Source organism: Somniosus microcephalus, chromosome 7 (assembly GCF_052327205.1).
Source record: "Somniosus microcephalus isolate GS21.2 chromosome 7, FLI_Smic_1.0, whole genome shotgun sequence".
Classification (NCBI taxonomy): Eukaryota; Metazoa; Chordata; class Chondrichthyes; order Squaliformes; family Somniosidae; genus Somniosus; species Somniosus microcephalus.
The window spans coordinates 259,471,189-259,497,832 of NC_140993.1; the positions used below are offsets into that span (position 1 = coordinate 259,471,189).

At 45.5% G+C, this 26,644-nt stretch overlaps 1 protein-coding gene across 1 annotated transcript in view; it reads right to left on the minus strand.

The window, feature by feature from the left end:
* Window positions 1-1,484: 1,484 nt before the first annotated feature.
* tshz1 (teashirt zinc finger homeobox 1) overlaps window positions 1,485-26,644 on the minus strand; it is a 103,126-nt gene continuing 77,966 nt past the window's right edge. Inside the window, 2 exon segments of the mRNA XM_085993649.1 lie at window positions 1,485-4,216; window positions 4,219-5,142. Of these exon segments, the coding sequence (XP_085849775.1) occupies window positions 2,031-4,216; window positions 4,219-5,142 (3,110 nt within the window). The 3' untranslated portion in view covers window positions 1,485-2,030.

Consider the following 26,644-nt stretch of genomic DNA (forward strand, 5'->3'; position numbering starts at 1 on the left):
GCGACAGCTCCTCATTTTCAACAACAATGGAAGGGCAGGCAAGGAGTCAAACTCATTAGAATATCTGCTACTTCACTCCGCTCTCTCCATATCCAACTCCCGTAATGTCCGTTGTCAGTTATTAATAACAATTAACCAGCAATCAGTGCCTGCGACTCTTTGGAGGTGGTCGCGGGCTGACAGGCAAAATAAGAGAGGGACCGAGATCAAGGGCTAGGCATTGACGTGGAACCACAGGCCAGAGCATGGGCTTTACCACAGATTATTTCAAGCCTTGGTCTAGGCTTCAGAAAGCCTGCTTCTTACTCCCGCAGAGCTCAAGTTAGAACATTTGAATTTGAAGAGATGATCAGGTGCGTTAAACCAACTTAGCAGTTTGATACTCTAAGTGAATTGGGTACTTACCAATACTGCACTGATGGAAACCCTATGGAGATTGCAGGGGGTGATGTTTATTTCTGGGTGATGGTGACAAATGGGCGGCACCGAAATGGCCGCCCATCATACAGACTGCCCGATTCCTCCTTCCATTGACATCAATGGACAGGAAATCCGTGCGTGGTGCATAATGGGCGGCCATTTCGATATCGCCAGTTTTACACTGTCACCCATAGTTAAAGTTACCCTCCCCACCCCCTCCCCCGACCCCGCGTGTTGTGTGCAAACACTGTGCAAACTGAGCTAAGCCTCCTCATTGAACTTCTTGTGCTCACTTTCAATGTTAGCATTGCGGCTAACCAAGTTAGGCAGACATTCTGATACAACACGCCAAACAGAATGCCACATCCCTTTCGCACCGACACAACCATTCTCACTTGACACTACCTATACCAACCACATGACAGCCAATCCCATCATGTGAACGGAATTCTGGAATCTAAAAGTTTAGTTTATAAATTTATGTGAGTGATCTTTCTTAAAAATTCTAAATGATATCAATATATATAAATTAAGATTTTCAATTGTTGCTCCGATCAAGCTTCTTGAGGATCAAATTGACATTTCTTCATAAAACATTTTTTTTTTTTAAATGAGTGTCTAATACTTTATTCAGAGAACAGCACGATTTCAAAATGTTCTGGGATTCTGGATGCTTCTCATATTTTAATTTTGAACATTCACCATGAGAAATGTACAGGGGAATGTGTGTTCTTCAAGGCTGTACAATTGAAAACAGCGATTGTTCAGAAATGGCGGAACGTACGGAGCGTGCTTACTGTTAGTCTTCGGTTCTCTGAACTAAGGACTGTCACAAGCAACGTTCCCGCTAAGCGGCGCGGCCACGCAGTCACCTGCACGGTCCCCGCGCAGGCCGCTCACCCGGCTTTTCCACTGTCGGTACCGCGCGGGCGCAAACATTTGAACGGGCCGCGCACCGGGAGAGGCGGGCCGTGCAGGAGGCAGCATGGCTTACAGGGGGGGGGGGGCGGGTGACGTTGGGTTGTGAGTGCCACTTACTTGTCAACAAATGCACTGCGATGGCCTACAATATAACACACGACCTTTAATATAAAATACAGGTTCAAATATAACTTTTATTTTTTTCTCACAAAACTGCAGTAGTTATTATGGAATTATGTCGACAGTAATTGCTTCCAGTTTAAAGTTCAAAAAGGTAATAAATCGAATTGCAAAGATGTCAATACATTTTTATATTAATGTGCTTCTTTTTTTTTGTAACCTAAGCCAGGCCCTGTACATCCTTCTTCCAAGTATACAATCAAACTTAAATATGGGCTCACCTGAAACAAATCAAAAAATTCTGAATTTGAAACTGTGAGGCTATCTGACAACATTGTTACAGGAACCCATGACAAGAAAAATAATTGCAGCAATGAGTTCAATAGTGATTCTAGTTCTCTGGAGATTATTTGTTATGAAATGTTAAGAACAAAAAAAAAGAAAAAAGACAAATAGGTACACACTGTCTAGACATATGAGGAAGTGTTCATTAAATTCATCCTGGAGTGTTTTCATCATGCTCTGTGTTTATCAGTACGTGCTCAGTTACACATCTGCTTACCTGGGTACTATTGTTTTTCAAATTCAGTTACATATAACAGATGGTCCTCTGGAGACTTGCCATGTGTTTTGCTAAGGTGCAGTTTGACCGCGTGTTTGCTTGCAAAAGTTCGGTTGCACATTTTACACTGGAATGTAGAGCTTATGTCCTCCTCTGACATCCCAACTGAACTCAGTGACTTATTTGGTATGACCTTCGCAATTGCCTGTTGTTCTCGAATCTGCTCTATTGATAACTTCGAGAGATCCTTCATAGAAAACCCTAAGTGAGATTCCAAATGGCCTATGTAGCTGGAAGGAGTCCTAAACTGGGAGGCACAATCGTTACAGAAGAAAACTGGGTGACCTGTGTCTAAGTTCTTCAGGAATTTAGTTCCACCTGTCCTTCTCAATTGATACTTTACATTGGCCAGCCAATGGCTTATCGTGGTCATGGAGAGACCAGTAAACTTTGAAATGTGCACCCGCTCATGTAGGTTTAGGTCCGACATAACGTATTTGCCTTCAGAGGACTCCCGTAAACTCGCTGCAAACTGAGCTTGGAGTATCAGAAGGTGCTGAGGGTTCCAGTTAGATTGTCTGCCCTTTCTCTTCTGTATTGGAGATATGTCTTCGAAGGTATCCTCAAAGCTACTTACATCTGCTTCAGACTTTTCCGAGACAGTTGACGGGGTCGACGACTTGGGTGTCAGTCGCCCCGTGAGGTTTTTCACCATGTCGGATATGTCCAATAACGCATTTTCCCGCGATGAGGAGAGTATTGTTTCTGTCATGGCTGAAATGAGCTTCTTGTTGCTTTTTGATTTTGTTAAGTCTATTGGCTGATCATTGTTTTCGTAGTAGTACCGATCTACAATATCTGCTTGTTTGACCTGAGCAGCAGGGAAAATGGGCTTGTCCAACACACTGTTGCTTATTTTGTACAGCATGGCCAATGGATCAAGGCTGGGGCTCAAGGGCTTGGCAGCCTTGCCCAAATGTGTGTTCATAATTGACTGTAGTGCACTAAGTGGATTGACAAATGGCGACTCAGGTGAATGGTCTGTAATAATTGCCATACTGTTGCAACCATTGCTAACTGTTGATTTTAAACATTCCGTCCCATTCGGAGAAGGGCTCTCTAAATTGGTCTCCTTCTTCACTGTCACTTCCTCCCCCTTACCATTTTTCTTCAGCTGTGTTGAACTGTCGAGGTCTTCAGCTTTGGGAGGGTCCTTAACACGGGGCGAGGGCGAGCCACAGGTTGTTTTGGTCATGGGCGTAGTACCCGTTGGCTCCTTCTCCGCCGGTTTCTCTTCCGGTTTGATGGTCATTTGACCCGTTACCTTCTCCACGAGTTCCTCCATAGCGTGGACATTGCTCTTTTGAGGTGATGGCGATTGGCACTCTGAAGGCTCCACTGCTGCCAGATGCTCCGAAGACAAGGCATTTATGCTATTAGCATAGAATGGGGTCAATTGAACATTCTGCACTGTTGGTTGAAAGGGTCGTATGGTCCCAGAAAGCTGATATGCAGCATGAATGCTGGAGTAACCTCCCCAGGTAGGCGCACCATTCTGGGCTTTGTTAATCGCAGTGGTGACTGTGTTCTCGAGAGATTTCAGTATATCAATTCCACCTTTGGGACTGTCATCCAGGTCCTCTTCCCGGAGATACTGGTACTGTGAAGTGGACTCAAACTTTTCCACAGAATCGTCTTTTTCCTCTTTTATCTCTCTTTCCTTCTCATTCTCTTCCAGTGGCTCTTCCTCGTATTCCTTCCTCTGCTCAACAACCAGCGGAGGTGGAGTTTCGGGCTTCACTTGCATGGTGGGCGGGGCAATTCTGGTCGGCGTGGAAGGCGGCAAGGGTATCGACTGGACTTTCTCCTCCACCACCGTGTCGAAAACCAGCTGCTTCCCTTTCTTGGAGGCAGAGTTGGTGACTTTTAAGAAATGGCCGGTCACCATCATGTGAGCCGTCAGCTGTTGCAAGGTGTCGTGGGAGCTGCCGCACTCCATGCACTTCAGTATCTGGGCTTTCCGGGCCTCAAACTGCCACGTGTAGCTGGCGCCATTCTGGTAGCCATAGCGGTTGTTGGGGGTCACGTAGGGGTTGGCAGCTTTCTGAGCAGAGGCCGATTCGCCCGCGGCCACCCCCGAGGGATGGAGCGCGGACTCCGGTGAGCAAGGCTGAGCCTCGTGCTGGACTCGTTTTTTGTTGGGGGGAGCAGCTTCGACGTGAGGGCTGGCACTGGCTCTTTGAGAGGCACTTTCTGGTAATGCTTAGTCTTGATCATATGGACGCTGAGATCCTGCAAGGACTCGAAGGAGTGCCCGCAGTACATGCACTTCAATACCTTCTGTGCGTCCTCCTTGCCCTCCATCTCCATGAGGGAGCGTTTCCTGGGCTTGGACCACTTGCGAGGGTTGTTTGCATCTTTGTCCCGGTTGTCGTCGCGGTAGTGTCCGGTCTCGTTCATGTGCACGGTCAGCTCCACCAGGGTGTCGTAGGCAGAGCTGCAGTCCTTGCACCGGAACTTGCTGGCCCCGGTGAACACGGAGCCAAACAACTTGCTCTGCTGCCGGTAAAGCTGCACCGTGCTGAACAGGCTGGGCTCGGGCATTATTCCGTAAGAGGTCTGCTGGAGCGTTTTGGCCAACGCGGCCTGGTGCCAGTCGTAGCCTGTGCCGCCGCCGTTGTGGCTGCTGCCGTTGTGGCTGCTGCCGTTGCTGCTGGTGCTGGCGCTGGCCTGGTTGGCGTTCTTCAGGTCGAGACCGAGGTTGGTCCAGTAGGAGCTGCTCAAAAGATTGGAGTAGGCCGCTTTCATCTGAGCTAAGCTGTCCCGCGAAGCTTGCAGGTTGTCCGCGCCCAGCCCGTCCTCTTTCTCCAGCCCGTCCTTGGAGGACGTGCTTCGCAAGTCGGCCAGCTGGTCACTGGCGTCGCTGGCGGGTGACCTGTAGCCAGGATCCGGATTGTTTGGTGTGCTGACGGGCGAATTCTGGTAACTAGGCGCCTCTTTGCTTTCTTCTTCCTCCGCGTGCATAAACTCATGCTCCTGTTCACCTCCCAGAGGCTGTTCCTCGTCTTGCAGGTCTTGGTTGAGTTCTGCCGCCTTCAGCTCTTCCTCGGGAACGTAAGCTGGCGAAGAAAAGATATATAAATGAAAGATTACTTAGAGCTGGGCATGGGTGGGGGGGATGGGGGAATGCGTCATTTCAAAAGATCATGAAATTAGGAACGTAGGAACAAGGAGGCCAATCAGCCCCTCGAGCCTGTTCCGCCATACAATGAGATCATGGCTGATCTGTACCGTAACTCCATCTACCCGCCATATCCCTTAATACCCTTACCTAAATTGATTTTACAGTTAATGCGTAGAGTATTTTCCTAACTTCCGATGTACATTGAGCTAAATTTTAACACATTTTATTTTGCTGCAGAAATGTTACTGAGCTTTCTTAGAAAGTTAATGTAATTACGCCTCTTTGAAAAAATATCAACTATTAGCCATATGGTGTTTTTTTGCTGTGTAAGACAAAAAAATGTATACAGATATGCCTCATTGAGAGTGCGTAACGAAAAATAAACATTGGCCCCGATTTTAACTGCCCCCACTTGGCGGAAACTGGGCCGGGGTAGGAGGTGGATAAAATAACAAATGATAGTTACCCACTTCGATCCCCCTTCCTTCCCAACATGTCCCCCATATTAACTTGCTGTTCCGAGCAGGCAAGCAGGACACCCGCAGGAAGGAAGTGGAGTCCTACTTTAAATATGCATTCGGGCTGATGATGTCATCAGGATCCAAGCTGCAATTTTAACCCGAGGCCTGAGCGAGGGAGTGGGGTTGGGCGGGAGATGCAGCATGAGCTCCCTCCGTCAGGCAAACCGGGAGCTGGTTACTGGGCAAAACCTGGAGTCACATACTGGGCAAAACCTGGAGTCACATACTGGGCAAAACCTGGAGTCACATACTGGGCAAAACCTGGAGCTGGATACTGGGCAAAACCTGGAGCTGGTTACTGGGCAAAACCTGGAGTTGGTTACTGGGCAAAACCTGGAGTCACATACTGGGCAAAACCTGGAGCTGGTTACTGGGCAAAACCTGGAGCTGGTTACTGGGCAAAACCTGGAGTCACATACTGGGCAAAACCTGGAGCGGGATACTGGGCAAAACCTGGAGTCACATACTGGGCAGAACCTGGAGCGGGATACTGGGCAAAACCTGGAGCGGGATACTGGGCAAAACCTGGAGTCACATACTGGGCAGAACCTGGAGCGGGATACTGGGCAAAACCTGGAGCTGGTTACTGGGCAAAACCTGGAGTTGGTTACGGGGCAAAACCTGGAGCTGGTTACTGGGCAAAACCTGGAGCTGGTTACTGGGCAAAACCTGGAGCTGGTTACTAGGCAAAACCTGGAGCTGGATACTGGGCAAAACCTGGCGCTGGATACTTGGCAAAACCTGGAGCTGGTTATTGGGCAAAACCTGGAGCTGGATGCTGGGCAAAACCTGAGCTGGTTATTGGGCAAAACCTGGAGCTGGATACTGGGCAAAACCTAGCGCTGGATACTGGGCAAAACCTCGAGCTGGTTATTGAGCAACACCTGGAGCTGGATACTGGGCAAAACCTGGAGCTGGATACTGGGCAAAACCTGGAGTCAGATACTGGGCAACACCTGGAGCTGGATACTGGGCAACACCTGGAGCTGGACACTGGGCAAAACCTGGAGCTGGATACTGGGCAACGCCTGGAGCTGGATACTGGGCAAAACCTGGAGCCAGATACGGGGCAAAACCTGGAGCTGGTTACTGGGCAAAACCTGGAGCTGGTTATTGGGCAAAACCTGGAGCTGGATACTGGGCAACACCTGGAGCTGGATACTGGGCAACACCTGGAGCTGGTTATTGGGCAAAACCTGGAGCCAGATACTGGGCAAAACCTGGAGCTGTTTACTGGGCAAAACCTGGAGCTGGATACTGGGCAACACCTGGAGCTGGTTACTGGGCAAAACCAGGAGCCAGATACTGGGCAACACCTGGAGCCAGATACTGGGCAACACCTGGAGCCAGATACTGGGCAAAACCTGGAGCTGGTTACTGGGCAAAACCTGGAGCTAGATACTGGGCAAAACCTGGAGCTAGATACTGGGCAAAACCTGGAGCCAGATACTGGGCAAAACCTGGAGCTGGTTACTGGGCAAAACCTGGAGCCAGATACTGGGCAAAACCTGGAGCCGGTTACTGGGCAAAACCTGGAGCCAGATACTGGGCAAAACCTGGAGCCGGTTACTGGGCAAAACCTGGAGCCGGTTACTGGGCAAAACCTGGAGCCAGATACTGGGCAAATCCTGGAGCTGGTTACTGGGCAAAACCTGGAGCCAGATACTGGGCAAAACCTGGAGCCAGATACTGGGCAAAACCTGGAGCCAGATACTGGGCAAAACCTCTCGGGAGCTGGATCCTGAGCAAACTTGGAGCTGGATCCTGGGCAAAACCTGGAGCTGGAAACTGGGCCAAACCTGGAGCTGGAAACTGGGCCAAACCTCTCGGGAATAACAACAGAAAATGCTGGAAAAACTCAGCAGGCCAGGCAACATCCGTGGAGAGAAATTAGAGTCGACGTTTCGGGTCTAACCCTTTGTCAAAACTGGAAAAGAAATGAAATAGATCGAAAGGCAGGGCTGGGGAGGGAACAAAAGAAGTGAAGAGACATTAAGAGGTATTCAAAACCAGACGATATGGTGATAGGACAAGTGGAGACAAAAGACGGCTCAGATTAGGTGTGAAATGTACTGGCAGAATGGGAGACAGCTGCCATGTGCGAGAGAGAAAAAAAAGGAAAGGGGGGGGGGGGGGGGAGAGGCCAAACAAAGGGGTGGATAAAAAATATAAGTAAAAATGTAATAGAGGCCGAGGTTATGATCTGAAATTGTTGAGCTCGATATTGAGTCCGGAAGGCTGTAAAGTGCCTAATCGGAAGATGAGGTTCTGTTCCTCGAGTTTACACTGAGCTTCCGTGGAACAATGCAAGAGGCCGAGGACGGTGAGGTCTGAGTGGGAATGGAGCGGTGAATTAAAATGACAGGCGACCGGAAGCTCGGGGTCACCCTTACTGACTGAACGGAGGTGTTCCACAAAGCGGTCACCCAAATTGGTTTTTCTCTCCCCCCCCCCCCCCCCCACCTTTCCTTTTTTTTCTCTCTCCCACATGGCAGCTGTCTCCCATTCTGCCAGAACATTTCACACCTAATCTGAGCCGTCTTTTGTCTCCACTAGTCCTATCACCATCTTGTCTCGTTTTGAATACCTCTTAATGTCTCTTCACTTCTTTTGTTCTCTCCCAGCCCTGCCTTTCGATCTATTTCATTTCCTTTCCAGTTTTGAAAAAGGGTTAGACCCGAAACGTCGACTCTAATTTCTCTCCACGGATGTTGCCTGGCCTGCTGAGTTTTTCCAGCATTTTCTGTTGTTATTTCGGATTTCCAGCATCCGCAGTATTTTGTTATCAAACCTTTCGGGAGCTAGATCCTGGGCAAAACTTGGAACTGGATCCTGGGCAAAACCTGGAGCTGGATACCGGGCAAAACCTGGAGCTGGATACTGGGCCAAACATCTCGGGAGCTGGATCCTGGGCCAAGCCTGGAGCTGGATACTGGGCAAAACCTGGAGCCGGATCCTAGGCCAAACCTCTCTAGGAGTCAGATCCAGGGGCAGAAGAGGCCCAGAAGGTACGTTTTAGATTTATTTTTCAGGTGTCCTTGTGGGCCATGAGGGGCTAGGAGTTAAGATTGGCAGGGCCTCCATGTCCCCAGCCTTGCTGGGTTTTCCCCACACTGCTCCCGCACGCTCCCCGCCTTCCCGTTAATATCGGGGCCATTGTGTTAGTGGAACAGGAGCGCCAACAGTAAAAAAGGGCAGATTCGTGTTTTTCCACTGGTTGCATAAACCATTGCAAAAGTTCAAAATGATCACTGAATAATATTTTGAGGTTATCGATCCCAAGAAAATAATACAGTTGTGGCATATTTATTCCCTAAAATACTAATATTGCCACACAATACAACTGATGCAATAGTGTGTTTCCACCCCATTAAGAATTCTTACACTGAGCCAGATTTAATGTTAAGCGACACTGCATATTACACCGTTTTAAGTTATTATTTAATTCTATGTGTTAAAATGCTAATACTGAAATGTGAGAGGTCCTTAAAAAAAGTAAGAGTATGTGAGCACTTTACGCTCATTGTAATGTGGCATTGATTTCTACCCTGCATTGAGAAGTGACTGAACTGCATGTTTTCTCTTCCCTATTTTTTTTTATATATCAAGTCCTATCTCTGGTCCACAAATCTTTCCTGTTAGTGAACAGTCAGATGTGCTGCCACCTTCAAAAGACTGTTGAAATGTAGCATCACCCAATTAAAGCAGAAAGATCGGTAATAGCAGATCTTTGTTAACAGAGCAGAATTGTGCTTTTAACAGAAAGATGCATCTAACAAGAATTTGTCTGCCGAAATGTTGCATATTCTTAACAATAAGCAAAAATGATGAGCGTCGAAGTCGCGCAACTGCCCATCAAAAGCAAACTGGAACGGGAATAATAGAAGAAAGAATTAAGGTCAGACACCAAGCAAAACTATTTTTTAAAAATGCAATCCTCCATAAATATTTTTTGAAAAACATGGGGTAAATCGCACTGTATAACAGTAGGAACTAAGGGCTATTCAAATGATGAGCGGAAAGCAATTTTTGTGAATGAATGTAAAATTAGTAACTGACAGCAACATATGTTATAGAATAAAGGAAATGGGTGCACATGCAGAGAATGATTGCAAGCATGAAGTAAATTTACACGCTCAATATTTTATCCCAAAACACAGATACGCGACTGTAGCAACATCTACTGTGTCAGTGGAACGCTACTTCCTGGTTACCGACCGAAAAAGCTGAGATTCTTCTAATAACAATCTTGTATTTTGATCTGTGAAATGAGAAAGAAGCCCATTTCTATAATCGATCCAACTACAAGGTACAGCAGCAAGTACTGCTGATGGAGGCAATAGATCTGAGGGCCTCCAAAGTCTTAGCTTGTCATTCGAAGTGTTTTATGGAGTCAGGAATGGAAAGAGTGCGCAGTCTTTTAAATACTTCATATCACCCATGGTTCTTTAACTGTCTTATCCCCTTCATCGGGCCAAACTTCCTGTGTATTCGGCTTTGAAAACTATACTTCCTTTACTCAGATTAATGAAAGGCTGTTTCACGCACGTTCTCACATACAGTACATAAAAATTCAATCTGGTAAACCTTCCCTTAAAGAAAATCGATCAGAAAAGTTTTTGGGTCGCAGTGGGAATTGATCGTCGCCCTACGATTTTGTCCCAACATAAAAGATTAGTGACACAATCGACATGAAATTCCCTCGAGTACCTTACAGTCTGGCATCTTTCTAACATTAAAATCTAGTAACTCGGCTGCCTGTGTCCTAACTCGCCCCAAGTCCCGTTCGCCCATCACCCCTGTGCTCGCTGACCTCCATTGGCTCCCAGTTAAGCAGCGCCTCGATTTCAAAATTCTCATCCTTGTTTTCAAATCCCTCCATGGCCTCGCCCCTCCCTCTCTCTGTCATCTCCTTCAGCCCCCAGAACTCCCCGAGACATCTGCGCTCTTCAAATTCTGCCCTCTTAAGCATCCCTGATTATATTCGCACAACCTTTGGTGGCCGTGCCTTCAGCTGCCTAGGTCCTAAGCTCTGGAACTCCCTGCCTAAACCTCTCCGCCTCTCTACCTTTCTTTCCACCTTTAAGACACTCCTTAAAACCTACCTCTTTGACCAAGCTTTTGGTCACCTGCCCTAATTTCTCCTTAGGTGGCTCGGTGTCAAATTTGTTGTCTTTTAATACTCCTGTGAAGTGCCTTGGGACGTTCTACTACGTTAAAGGCTCTATATAAATATAAGTTGTTGTTATTGTAGTATTGTGACAGTGCAATGCTAAAATGGTACTTCTTTCAGCTTCTTGGGTCAGTTCCTAATTATGAAATAATTACTTGTTCATTACACATTGTTATCAACCCGTAGATGTACAATTTTGAATTCTAGCAGCCCAGAGTTGAACTGAGATATTGGCCCAGAATTTGCTGGAGTGGGACATCTCTCGGCGTGCCCCATTGGTTGCTTTTCCCCTCACCCTTCAGCTCGAAAAACTTTTGCACCGTAACTTGCTGGAAGTGAGAGCTGACAACGGGGCATCTGGGACCTTTGTGAATGACGGGACGAACCGCCTATCTCCTCAGGCAATGAGATTTAAGGATTGAGAAAGAAACAGAGGAACTACAGAGAAGGAAATAAGGTGCATTAGAGTCAAATCAGGTACAGAAAGAGAAATAAAGTGATGGAAAGAAAGATTGGGGTAAGGGAGAGAGAAAAAAAGAGACTGAAAGAAAAAGTCAGAAAAAAAAGTAGAACAATTTACTACCTGCAGGAATGAGACTCCACAGTTTCAATTGTTCCCTTTCTGGGCCGGGGAGGTTGAGTGGCGTTGCAGGAACATAAATCTTGTCATTAAAAGGGTTCTTACGCTGTTGAGTGCCAGCCCTAACTTTCTGCAGCAAGTTTAATTGTTAATTAATGGGCAGTTGCAGCAATTTCTTGAATCTCACGGGGAGGTTGATGGCGAGATGCCATTTATTTGCGAGGCTGGCGGTGGTGCAACTTGTCCATCAATTTTCGGCGATTTTGCAACTCACTGCGGATCTCTTCCCCGCCACAAGTTACTGGACGATTTACACCATCATTTTGTTTTACAGCTAGAAAATCAAACTTGTTGACTTGTTCCAGGAAACTGTTTAGTTTAATACAAAACATTAGCACTTCTAGTATGTCGGAGTATTAAAGACTGGTAAAAAAAACTGCTCTCTGCCAACTGAAGAAAAAGCACATCCGTCTGTTGGATCAATCTGAGTGAATGACTGGTGCAAGTAACCGTATTGTAACAAGCCACTTGCTATACCACACCTGCTTTAACGTAATTTGCACTGATTACGGGCGAAAGAGAAAAAAGGTTGCCTTGTTTGTAACCAAAGAATCAAGTTCTATCGGCTCTTTAGCAGCCTATATTTGAACCTATATTTAAATTTCAAATCATAGCCTCCTGGTATTAGATTTCAACTTTAGCCTACTTTATTTGTATTGCATTTACTGAGGATGTTTGTGAGATCTTATTTTTCTAGCAAATCAGGTCAGTGGCAGCAGCAGCAAACTGGATTCCACAGGCAATCGCCCAGACTCAGAAACAGGATTATCGCTTGTGTTGCAAGCTTTTAGAAAAGAAAAAGATTGGCGAAATTTACACCAACCAGCATTTTACCACTTAAGTGCATTCGCTGAAACAAGATTTTTATTTTTTTTAAATGCAATTAAAAAAATAAATAAACCAGTCACCATCTGAAGTCAGTCCATGTTGCGTAGATAGTGGTAAAGGTTAGTGCAGTATGTTGAAGTTGTGCAGTGTCGTTTTCCACTGCTGTGAAGGGTTGTTTTCTCCAACTCTCTGCATTAGTGATGCTCTTTCCCCACCCCCCCAACCCAGCTTTGCAACAGAAAATACTTGGGTCAGTGCTTAACTTGCGCTCGAATCTAATTCAAGAACGAAACAGCCCACAATGCATGTCACTCAGTTTGTCAACATTGCGGGTCGAAATCTCTTTAGAAGTCTGCCTGCTGCCAGTTTTAAACGCAAATCCCTCCCAGGGAACAGGGCTTGCAGTCAGAAAACCAGTAACATAGGCAAGTCATCATAGGGCATGTCACTTACCCAATGTAAACCCTCTATATGGTTTCACATAGTTCCCTACTGATAGCCAGCCCTCCTACCCCACTCTCCGTTTCCCAATGAACATTCCAATATACTGCACATATATTAAATTAATGCACGCTTCTTGCACAGAACAATTAATTTACCAAATTAAAAATCACATTCCATTGATGAGTAGAGCATCTCTGTTATTAAAGGGCAGGGAGATGCATAGCAGATGATGTGATTGTACAACATTTATTCAAAGAGATTTCACCCATATCACTTTCGCCTACGGTGAATCTCAGTCTCTACTTCCTCCTACAAGCTTCAGGTTTTTAAATCGCCCAAAGCTTGGTGTCATCCAATCACTTTTTCCCCAATTGACTTGATCTACCCTTTTCTTTCTTTCAAACTTGGGGGTGCCCTGCACTACGAACCTTGACCTCTCACCTCGGTTTTCCGATAATAAAACAAGACCAGGTACCTCTCTCTTGGGGGGAAAAAAAACAGATCTAGCGTCATGCATCTTTTTTAAGGTAATTGGCAAACGAACCAAAGGCGAGAGGAGAAGAGGTCTTCTTACGCAGCGAGTTGTTGTGATCTGGAATGCGCTGCCTGAAAGGGCAGTGGAAGCAGATTCAGTAGTAACTTTCAAAAGGGAATTAGATATATACTTCAAGGGGAAAGATTTGCAGGGCTATGGAGAACGAGCAGTGGGACTAATTGGATCGCTCTATCGAAGAGCCAGCACAGGCGCGATGGGCCGAATGGCCTCCTTCTGTGCTGTATGGTTCTATGAATAATGTAAAAATTAAAATATTTTCACGTCACGCTTCCAAAGGCAAGTACTGTACATTGCCCGTTTCTGTTGCATGAATCTGATCTGCTACAAGTTTATCGAGACTATTCTGGTCCGTAATTATTTTAACAATGGGACGGTTAAAAAAAAAAAAAATCACCTTCTCGGATAAGTTATCTCTGCAAGATGGATCACGCCACACATGTCAGCCAAGATGGCCGCCCCTCGAAGCTTGCTGTCACTTCACGTAGCAACCGGCCTGGCTCACCTAGACAGGTGACACTGCGGTGGAGAGCAAGATGGCTCCATTATTGAGGGCACCGGAGATTGGGCTGACATAGCCTGGGGCTCACAGCGAATCCAACTCACCACAGCACGCTTTTCAGCATCTATTCTCATCACTACTGGGCGACAGGGTATGTAAAACTGAGAGCAAAGGGTGAGGGGGGCAAGCAACAACAAAAAGAAAAAAAATCTACATTATATAAAAAAGGAAAAAATTCCCTGAGGTTTTCTTACATATAAATAAGGAGAAAAAAAAAACCACAAGAGGAAACGAAAGAAAAATGTCACGTGAGAAACTAGCCCAAAAACAACACTGGGTAACTTCAGAGTATGTGAGAGCGCCACACAGAAACTGAACAATGAATATAAATATATATATATATATAGATTTTTTTTAATTCACAGATCAACTAGGAACAAAACTGACAGAGAAAAGTATGTAAAAGAAACAGCTCCTCTCCAGTGCGCAACTTGTTAAATCAATAAGAATATCTGTCAGAGATATCCCGCTACACCATTTGGCGGATGTCAACCCTAAATAAACCAGATCAGAAAACCAGCAAGAAGCAGAATGAAAATCAAATCGGATGAGAACAGTCTAACTGTAATTCGCACTGTTTGCTTGCTGATTTTTTTGGTATGGGGAGGGGAGGGGGGAGGAGTGGGGGGGGGGTTGCGGGCGGGCTGTGGCAATCATTGCAGTCATTTGCAGTACTAATGTTCAATTCAGTCTCCTTTCACTCTACTGATTTAGGTGGTCAGGGTAGCTTCGTAGCAGACACGGTGAAGCTGTGCTGTTTAGCAGGCTGTTTAATAGGAAACTGGCAGTCTTATTTCTTCCCCAGATTTGGTTTGTCACTGGGTCTCCATTACTTGCCACTCAGCTTTGATATCTTTGGACAGGACTGATCAAAAGATGTCATTTGACCTACGCAGCGCGGCAGAAACTTGGAGAAGTCTCATAAAGGGACACTCCGGCTGTAAATAAAATGACATTATTATTTCCTCTGTCCTATCATGTAGAAAAGCCAATTATGGTAATGCGCTGTGTGTCAATGAAAATACAGCAATCTTTTTTGGACCAGCTAATGCAGGCGTCAATGGTGCAACTCTCTGTGCTGCGGAAATGTGCCCACTGCTAACAGGAGAGGAACAGCGTGATAGATGTCTCAACAACCTACTAATAAAATCCAAGATGGTCATAAAAAAAAAACTGCAAGTCTGCAAAACAATTCCAACTGCAAAATGCAAACTGTTAAGTTTTCAAATTATCTTGTAATTTAATCTCAAATGATTTATAATCCATCACCCAGAGTCTGCATTACATCCTTTCATTGCTCACTGTATGACTGACAGAAAAAAAAAGACAATTTATTACATTAATAAAACCAGATGTCCAGCAGGCCCCAAACTGTGCGCAAACTGAGGGGCGAAGATCGGTAAACAATACACATCTCAACTTGACAGAACCTAACAGACTTTCTCTTTCTTTTTTTTCCCAAAAGTGTGGATTTGGTCATTATGTGGAAATATGATTTGATGTGCTCTTATTTTGCTGATGGGAAAGATGCCTGTAAGCTACCTGCAGATGCTGTGCACTGTATTCCACTTCAATGCCTTTGTAGAAATAACACCCTCATTCGTGTCTTTAAAAGAGATTTTAATGAGGGAGAATAAATGAAAACTACCTAAAACATGGCTGGAATTTAAAAGCATTTCCCAACAGTCTGGAATATTTATGTATTCATAAAACCCATAACATTTTCATTTCAGCAAATTAAACACTTTTGAATGGATTGTTCCATCGAATTTAAAATGATTTTTTTTTAAACTTATATTCTAGATGCTTTATTTTATTTGATGTTTTTTTACAAAGAACAAACGGTTTAAGCCGTAATGGTATTGGACGGTGCAACAATAAAATAATTTTTTCCTTTGTAATTCTGGCATTCTCCTGCGTTCTCTCAACAGCAGCGCTTTATAGTCAATGAAGGACTTTTTGATGTGTAGTCACTGTTGTAATGTGGGAAACGCGGCAGCCAAATTGCTCGCAGCGAGCTCCCACAAACAGCAATGAGTTAATGACCTGATCATCTGTATTGTGTAGTGATGTTGGTTGAGGGATAAACATTGGCCAGAAACCGCCCCCCCCCCCACCCCCGGCCCTTGCTCTTCTTCAAATAGTGCCGTGGGATCTTTTGCATCCACCTGTGAGGGAAGACGGGGCCTCGGTTAAACGTCTCATCTAAAGGACAGCACCTCAGACAGTGCAGCACTCCTTCAGTACTGCACTGGGAGTGTCAGCCTAGACTTTTGTGCTCAAGTCTCTGGAGTGGGTCTTGAACCCACAACCTTCTGACTCAGAGGCGAGAATGCTACCCACGGCTGACACCTACATTTTACCTAGCAGCGACTGACACTACTAAAATTCATTCTTCAAACCAATCTACTTCTCAAACATTTTTTTTTTTTTTTAATTTAAGCCAATTTAACCAGGGTCTCCTTCTCTAAGATGCGAATTTGAATCCAGCTGTGACTGATGGGATAAAAGTCTCTCTTCCCTCATGATTGGAAGGGTGAATTTTTTTGCGGGGCTTCTGGTTGGTAAACCCTATCTCTGTAACCTCCTCCGGTCCTACAACCTTCTGAGATCTCGGCACTCCTCCAATTCTGGCCTCTTGCCCAAACCTGTTTTCCTTCGCCCCCCTACCATTGGCGGTCATGCTTTCAGCTGCCTAGGCCCTAAGCTCCAGAATACCCTGCCTAAACCTCTCCACCTCTCTCTCTCCTCCCTTAAGACGCTCCTTAAAGCCTACCTCTTTGACCAAGCTTTTGGTCACCAGTCCCTAATATCTCCTCATGTGGCTCGGTGTCAAATTTTGTCTGATGACACTCCTGTGAAGCACCTTGGGACGTTTTACTACGTTAAAAGCACGATATAAATGCACGTTGTTATTGTTGAGAAGCTCCAGTTGTTCTTAGCGAACTGTGGAAAATATACCTCCAAATTGTTCATTTCATTTGGACAGTTCCAAGTGAGGGCTGCAAAATCAACACTGGTGCAGTAGGGGTGCCCTTTAAAAGTTTGAGTAAAGATGCATCGTAACAGCTTCACAATGCATCTCGTCGATGTTATACCTAGCCTGGAAACGCTCGTTTCTAACTTGGGACAAAAGAGAGGAAAAGCTTTGACATCTATAAATTCACCTCAGGCTTTAAAAAAATGTAAATTCTTATAAATCTCGCAATTAACAGGGATCTTGGCTGAGGCCAATAGGTCGCTACATAGGTTGCAGAGCAACAAGCACCAAATTTTTTTTCAACATAATATAGATTTGTATTTATATATATATATTACTACTATATATATATAAACGGATCGTTCTGTCTGTCTGTCTATCTGTCTGTCTGTCCTCGGGTGTGCGTCTGTCCGGCTATGCGCTCGAAAGTTATAGAGCCTACCTACGCGTGTGTTACCTCCAAAGAAAGCTTACGGTTCCGGGACGGTCGTAAGCGTATTTACTTTTCGGTCGGACGAAAATTGTTCGCGCCTTATGCAAAAAACCTTCAAAATTAAACTCATTATCTGCTACTTAGCATTGATTGACTGACGTCAAGGTTCGACCGATCCTGTGCCGTCACGATTGACCAATCCTACAGTACAGTCCCCTGATGGTTGGCCAATCGGTGTGTGTGTGTGGGCGGGACTAATCGTTTTCATCTCAGGGATGTGCCAGCCATTGCCTCAAGCTAAAAACACCATTTACTTCCAGCTCAAAATCTGCTGATGCAGCTTCCAAAAAGTTAGTATCTCTTATGTTATTTTTAAAAGATTTACCAAAAACGTTTTATAAGTACTTTCACTTTCATCTTTGAAGGTATTAAAAGGTAGAAATGTTGCCCGGCAGCAGATTCACAAAGGGACAGAGAGACAGGGCCCAAAAGCCTGTGACTCGATTTAAAATGTTGCCCGGCAGCAGATTCACAGAGGGACAGACAGACAGGGCCTGAAAGCCTGGTACTCGATTTTAAATGTTGCCCGGCAGCAGATTGAGAGAGGGACAGAGAGACAGGGCCCAAAAGCCTGGGACTCGATTTAAACCGCCTGGCCCAAAACAGCCCTGGCAAAGCCGGGCTCCCGCAGCTATATATATATATATATATATAGATGTTAAAAAAGCCAAATTGAATGTGGCTCACCTCTTACATTGTAATCCAGCTGAGGAAATTCGGAACAGGCATCCAGAAGGTCACCTCCATGTAGGAGTACTTCAACACCATTATTACATTGAATTTACAGCACAGAAACAGGCCATTCAGCCCAACAGGTCCGTGCGGGTGTCTATGCTCCACACGAGCCTCCGCCCACCCCTCTTCATCTAACCCCATCAACATATCCTTCTATTCCTTTCTCCCTCATGTGTTTATCTAGCTTCCCCTTAAATGCATCTATACTATTTGCCTCAACTACTCCCTGTGGTAGCGAGTTCCATGTTCTCACCACTCTCTGGGTAAAGAAGTTTCTCCTGAATTCCCTATTGGATTTATTAGTGACTATCTTATATTTATGACCCCTAGTTTTGGACTCTTCCCCCACACAAAGAGGCGATGACACCGTTACGGTCAGACGCAACAAAGCAGTGCAGTAAAAGGATATTTGATTTGATCTCTTTTAAGTGACAGTAGGATTTCCTCTGCACAAGACTAAAATCAAACTGCTAAACGTGATGTAAATCCAGGATGCAAAAGCTAGGCCACTTTTTTTTCTTCATCTATCAACTGCACATTTTGTCCTCTCCATGGCATCTTTACACGGGTGCGAAGGAGCTGAAATCAATCCCATGCTAATTTGCAGCCACAGTGTGAGTGAGGCTTTAAGACTGTAGTTCAAACAGCGATGTGACGTTTCCTTTAACAAAATTTAATCAGGAAGGATTTTTCTTAATACGTCCAATTAACTAGAAACACCATTAAAGAATACAGTCAGCAGTGGGGAGGTTTTTTTTTGTGCGAGCTTGTTATAATGTCCCCACATATCCTGATGCCCAATTTGAGACAAATCAAATCCCTTTAAGATTTCATTGCGAGCTAGAATTTAGAAAGGGGGTCATTTGCCCACTCTGCCTGGTGGGGAGTCCGGGCTGGTGCTGCGCCTGATTTCCTGACTGCGCGAATGAACCGCTGGAAAACCGCGCGCCGTGTGCGTGCGGCTGAATTTCCGCTAAGTGCGTCTGGTGGGCGAGGCTCCCCATCGGCAGCATGGAGTCGGAAAGTTACCCCCTTTAAGGTCTATTTGGGTCCGTTACTGGCAGAACCCATGAGTGGGGGTCAGCACCATGTATTAAAACAAATTGCATGTTTCAGAATTTCTGTCTCCAATACAAAAAGGAAAGACTTGCATGTGTATAGCGCCTTTCATGACCTAAGGACGTCGCAAAGTGTCTTACAGCCAATGAAGTACTGTTTGAAGTATAGTCACTGTTGCAATGTAGGAAACGCGGCAGCCAATTTGCGCACAGCAAGCTCCCAAAAACAGCAATGAGGTAATGGCCAGATCATCTCTTGAGGGATAAATATTGGCCCCAGGACACCAGGGAGAACTCCCCCTGCTCTTCTTTGAAATAGTGCCAAGGGATCTTTTACATCCACCCGAGAGGGCAGACGGGGCCTCGGTTTAACGTCTCATCCAAAAGACGGCGCCTCCGACAGTGCAGCACCTCCTCAGTACGGCACTGGGAGTGTCGGCCTAGATTTTGTGCTCAAGTACCGGCTGCTTTCTCCCCTCCAAAACTAACTCAGGGCACTGAGGTGACCTGCACGACTCCTACTGCCTCTCAACGAGGAAATCGCTTTCAAAACGTCGATTTCCCACCAATCTATAACTTCAGACCTCTGGTTCAGGGCAAACTGGGATCTCACTAAACATTTCAACCACCGTGTTATGAATAATTAACTTTTAACTAAAGATCCGAGCAGAAAACATTGGCACAGGCAACATAGTGGTAGAATATTTGAGTTTCATTCTGCTCCAAGAATGCCTTTTAAGTTCACTGAAAGCTGTTGCATTTATACATCTTCCAAAAAAAAAATGAACATAACTATTCAGCCCGTGTTAAAGCTCAGATTCCAATAGTAAATTGGCACACTTCGGTGGCACGTTGTTGCTGAATGAAAAAAAAAATCATCCAATGCATTAAAAAATCAGGTCTGAAATCTTGACAGTTCCCAACTGGTGCATGCTGGCCAGTTAATCCAATCTGGCAGTTTTGGGTGGATCAATAGGGCACCTAAACGAGTTCTGCTGTAAGCACTGCTCCCAGATCTCAGCGCTCCTCCAATTCTGACCTCTTGCGCATCCCTGATTTCCTTCGCCCCCACCGTTGGCAGCCGTGCCTTCAGCTGCCTGGGCCCCTAAGCTCTGGAATTCCCTCCCTGAACCTCTCCGCCTCTCTACCCCCCTCTCTCCTCCTTTAAGACGCTCCTTAAGACCTACCTCATTGACCAAGCCTTTGGTCACCTGTCCTAATACAGGAAACTCTTTGGTATCCGGCACCGACGGGACCGGGATGGTGCCAGTTGATTAAAAATTCCGGATGACGGAGAGGGTTATCTACCGAGGCTACTTTTAACAAACAAAAATAAAAAAATCAAGAAATGTGCAGTACTGCATACAGCGATTGGGTACTCGCCTACAGAATGTTGTGTTAAATGGATGGTGGAAGATGCTTGATTAAGTACAGTACTGCCAGTTGAGGGTAATCCATAACTCTTTAATTACTTAACAGTAAAACAATAGTGGTTAGCACTGTTGCCTCACAGCGCCAGGGATCCGGGTTCGAATCCGGCCTCGGGTGACTGTCTGTGTGGAGTTTGCACATTCTCCCCGTGTTTGCGTGGGTTTTCTCCAGGTGCTCCGGTTTCCTCCCACAGTCCAAAGATGTGCGGGTTAGGTTGATTGGCTACGATAAATTGACCCTTAGTGTTAGGGGGATTAAATACGTGGGGTTACGGGGATAGGGTGGGATATGTGTTGGTGTAGGGGTTACGGGGATCGGGTGGGATATGTGTCGGTGCAGGCTCGATGGGCCGAAATGGCCTCTATCTGCACTGTGGGGTTTCTGTGATTCTGTGAAATGTAGCACTAACTTCAAAGCACCTGGGGATCTTTTAGAGCTTCTGCTGGCCCAAGAAACAGTAATCAATCTTAAATCCCGTCGTGACACGAGAGTATGAGAAGTGGGCCGGTAACCAGAGGTCATAGATTTAAAATAATTGGCTGGAGGGGAAATGAGGATGACATTTCTTCACACAGAGGGTTGTTAAGATCTGGAACGCACTACCTGAAAGGGTGGTGGCATCAGATTCCATAGGAACTTTCGAAAGGCAATTGAAGAGGACTAATTTGCAGGGTTATGGGGGGAAAAGCTGGGGTCTGGGGCTAAATTGGACGGCTCTTTCAAAGACCCGGCACAGGCACGACGGGCCGAATGGCCTCCTTCTGTGCTGTAAGTTTCTATGACATGTATGATGCAAGTGTGATACACTCACGATATCACGTGGCCATCAAAGAGTGTGCGCATAAACACTGCAATGTGGAACTCACTACCAGGGGTCTTTCAAAAAGAATTCTTTGCAAATGTTGCTAAAAAGTGGGGAACATGAAGTGAGGTAGAATTTTTTTTTAATATACTGTTCTATGTCACGGCAACAATATGACAGAAAGATGTTCACCAGCCACGGTGTCAGCTGTGGCTCAGTGGGTGTCACCCTCGCCTCTTAAGTCAGAAGGTTTAAAGTTCAAATCCAACTCCAGAGACTTGAGAACAAAAATCTAGGCTGACACTCCAGTGTGGTACTGCCTAACGTTCAGATGAGACATTAATCCGAGCCCCTTTCTGCTCTCTAAGGTGGATGTAAAAGATCCCATGGCACTATTTTGGAGAAGAACAAGGGAGTTCTCAATCAACTTCGCTAAAAAAACAGATTATCTGATCATTGCTGTTTGTGGGGCCTTGCTGTGTGCAGATTGGCTGCCACGTTTCCTACATTACAACAGTGACTACACATTAAAAAGTACTTAATTGGCTGTAAAGTGCTTTGGGACGTTCTGAGGTCGATAAAGGCACTATATAAATGCAAGACTTTTTAAAAAATGCTGTGGCAACAAGAGGTACTAGGCTACTTGATAGTCAGCGGCAAGTGACTCACCTCCTGACTCCCCAGAACCTTTCCACCATCTACAAGACACAAGTCAGGAGTGTGATGGAATATTCTCCACTTGCCTGGATGAGTGTAGCTGCAACAGCACTCAAGAAGTTTGACACCATCCAGACCAAAGCAGCCCACTTGATTGGCACCCCATCCACCAATTTAAACATTCACTCCCTCCACCACCGGTGTACTGTGTCTGCAGTGTGTACTATCTACAAGATGCACTGCAGCAACTCGCCAAGGCTTCTTCAGCAGCACCTCCCAAACCCACGACCTCTACCACCTAGAAGGACAAAGGCAGCAGGCACATGGGAACACCACCACCTCCAAGTTCCCCTCCAAGTCACACACCATCCAGACTTGGAAATATATTGGCCGTTCCTTCATCGTCGCTGGGTCGAAATCCTGGAACTCCCTAACAGCACTGTGGGAGTACCTTCACCACACGGACTGCAGCGGTTCAAGAAGGTGGCTCACCACCACCTTCTCAAGGGGCAATTAAGGATGGGCAATAGGTGCCGGCCTTGCCAGCGACGCCCACATCCAGAGAATGAAGAAAAAAAACAAGTGGGGCAGACCAGCTCACTCACAAGTGACAAAACTACAAGTGCTTTATAATCAGCCTCGTGAGTAAAAATATGACTGGTTTTGGCATATTCTATTTATAACACTTGGTGTGCGTCCAACTGAGAAAAAATAGTATTTTTAGTACTTTTGTAGCCTGTTACAGGTCAGTTGAACTGGTTTGCAATGTGACCTTTGTTCCAATATCACACCAATTTAATTCTGAGATATTTTTACCTCGACTGGAATTTTTTTACATGACTATTATAAACGATATTGATATTTATAACAACAGCTTAAGTACAAAGCTGACAACTGCCAGCTGGAAAGATTTTGAAAAGTATTATTTCTGCATTTCATCCATTTGTCAATAAGATCTTTCTCAACTTTTGCCGAAAAAGATAATAAATAAATCGCAAAACGCCAAAAACTCTTAACTGCCCATTAAAGGAAAGCAAAAAGCAAAATACTGCGGATGCTGGAAATCTGAAATAAAAGCAGAAAATGCTGGAAACATTCAGCGGGTCAGGTGGCATCTGTGGAGAGAGAAACACAGGGTTAACGTTTCAGGTCGCTGACCCTTCATCTGAACCTTTCATCATCTGTTCTGACGAAAGGTCACCGACCTGAAATGTTAACTCGGTGTCTCTTTCCACAGATGCCAGCATTTTCTGTTTTCATGAAAGGAAAGCAAACCCTGGGTGAAATGAGTTACACAGAATGTACGTCAGAGAAACAGGCCATTCAGCTCAACTAGCCCAACATGCTCCAGGCGAGCCTCCTCCCACTCCTCTTCATCTCACCCTATCAGCATAGCCTTCCATTCCTTTCTCCCTCATGTCCCTATCTAGCTTCCCCTTAAATGAATCCCTGCTCGTCGCCTCACCTACTTGTGTTTTGCCGAAGTTCTCCTGTGTGGTTTTAAACATTTTCCCAGTACTGTCGAAAAACTAAATGGAGCTGTAGAAAGTATGGAAACATTGCAGGCGAGGTGCTATTTTGCTATGTAACAAATAAATACTGTCTGTTGCATAAGCTTGTTATTATTCACAGTTAATTTACACTGGAATAAAACACCACCCGTCCTGATTTATGCACAGTGCTGAGTTACAGTGCTCGCGTGTGTTGAGACAGGTCTGACCCAGTTCAGCAGTGAAGAAGCTCTCCCTGTGCAGAACAAATTTGTAAAGGTATCGTTTTTCTGCATACACAGAAACCTCTGATATCCAGGAGCTCTGTGATTAGAAATGTGCCATATATGGAAAGGTTGGCAAATCTACAAAATGGTTGGCAATCGTTCCGGTTTTTCCTGCATTGTCAAATTATTGCCACACAATCAGCTCCACGTTGCCTTCTGCAACACTGTTTAACCTTGGTTTAAAACAGTGCCTAAAAGGTGTTCTGACTGCCTCCCGAGAAACGCAATAGATCCAATCAGTGATTTGTGATCAGCTTTGTATAAAGGCAGAGATTAAGCCACATGCCTAACGCTGATATAATATTAAAAAGCTACAGAACAAATCTATCAGATTCTACCTTGGCTCAGTGGGTAGCATTCTCGTTTTCTGAGTCAGAAGGTCATGGGTTCATAGACCCACTCCACAGACTTGCGCGTGCACCCTAGGCTCAGCCTCGCTGAGTACTATGCTGTCGGAGGTGCCATCTTTCAGGTGAGACGGTAAACCAAGGCCACTTCTGCCCTCATCGGTGGGCGTAAAAGATCCCACAGCCACTATTTCAAAAAAAGAGCAGGGAGGAGTTCTCCCCCGTGTCCTGGCCAATACTTACCCCTCAAGCAACATCACCTAAAACAGATTATCTGGCCATTTATCTCGTTGCTGTTTGTGGGAGCTTGCGGTGCGTGAATTGGCTGCCACGTTTCCTACATTCCTACGGTGGCATAGTGGTTAGCACTGTTGCCTCACAGCGCCAGGGACCCGGGTTCGAATCCGGCCTCGGGCAACTGTCTGTGTGGAGTTTGCACATTCTCCCCGTGTTTGCGTGGGTTTCCTCCGGGTGCTCCGGTTTCCTCCCACAGTCCAAAGATGTGCGGGTTAGGTTGATTGGCTATGATAAATTGACCCTTAGTGTTAGGGGGATTAAATACGTGGGGTTACGGGGATAGGGTGGGATATGTGTTGGTGTAGGGGTTACGGGGATCGGGTGGGATATGTGTCGGTGCAGGCTCGATGGGCCGAAATGGCCTCTATCTGCACTGTGGGGTTTCTGTGATTCTGTGATTACAACAGCGACTACATTTCAGAAGTACTTCAATGGCTGTAAAGCGCTTTGGGACGTCCTGAGGTTGTGAAAGGTGATATTTTCTTTTAACATTAAGGAGAAAGAATTCTGAACAATGACTTAACAACATTTCTGTGAGTGTTGGTAACGAAACCTGACACCGTGCTGAATGCACCACTCAAATTCAGTGTCACCGCGGCAGATGTTGAGAAAGTTTCCAGACTGATGTTATTTACTATAAATATAATAATGCATCTTGTGAGCTGTTTGCATAAAAAAAATCTAATCTAATCTGTGATAGCTGACAGATTTTGGGCTTCTCGCTAGAATCGGCAGAATTGCATACATTCTCAATTCCAGACTCCAATCTACAGCAAAAATCGAATAATCAGAAGCTAATGCTTCCAGTTAAAGCAAACTCAAGTTTAGTTATTTGGTACAAATGGTCTTCCTTTTCATGGTCCTTAAAAAGAGGGGCAATCCTTTATTTAGCACTGGTCCACCAAATAATAAGGTACAATATCTAAAACCAAAATCCATCATTAGCCCACCAGAGATGCTATTTTGAAGGTGGGCAGAGTGAGCAGTCTGTTCTGCTGTGTGTTGCTGTCGAGTTTCAATCTGACCACAGTTTCACCTAAGTTGGCTTGAGAACTAATAGGCACCTTGAGGGTGAAATTGGTCATCCGCAGGAGTGCTAAATGAGCAATGACAAGCAAACAGCCTGTTTCACACCCTGCTCCGACTTTCTTTTCCATTGATCCACTAGCCCCTGTACTGTGCTATCGCCAAATAGCAATTTCACACCCTTTAATTCTATCAAAAATATAATACATACTCACGGGAGGAATTGGGTGTGGTGGGGGGGGGGGGGGTGGGCGTAGATTACAGTTACACTTCACTAAAAATAAACGGCTTGTTGCTCTGCCATCTTGTGGAACTGCGTTAGAATCTTGGTCAGATTGATGGGTTGGTTATTTTCAAAACACATATTTATGATTTTACTGAAAATATCAACCATAAGAAATCTTCACAATTGAACTTAGTGTTGTTATTCTCATTCCTGTTTTCAAATTGGCTCAGTGGGCAGTACTCTCACCTCGGAGTCAGAAGGTCGTGGGTTCATAGTCCCACTCCAGAGACTTGAGCACAAAAATCCAGGCTGACACTCCAGTGCAGTGCTGAGGGAGTGCTGCAATGTCGGAGGTGCTGTCTTTCGGATGAGACCACATCTTGAGTACTGTGTGCAGTCTTGGTCGCCTTATCTGAGGAAGGATGTTCTTGCCATGGAAGGAGTGCAGCGAAGATTCACCAGGCTGATACCTGGGATGGCAGGAATGACGTACGAGGAGAGATTGGGTCGATTGGGCTTGTACTCGCTGGAGTTTAGAAGAATGAGAGGCGATCTCATTGAAACTTATAAAATTCTAACAGGACTAGACAGACTAGATGCAGGAAGGATGTTCCCGATGGTCGGGGAGTCCAGAACCAGGGGTCACAGTCTAAGGATAAGGGGTAAGCCATTTAGGACTGAGATGAGGAGGAATTTCTTCACCCAGAGAGTGGTGAACCTGTGGAATTCTCTACCATAGAAGGCAGTTGAGGCCAATTCATTAAATATATTCAAGAAGGAGTTAGATATATTTCTTAAGGCTAAAGGGATCAAGGGGTATGGAGCGAACAGGGTACTGAATTTGGATGATCAGCCATGATCTCATTGAATGGCGGAGCAGGCTCGAG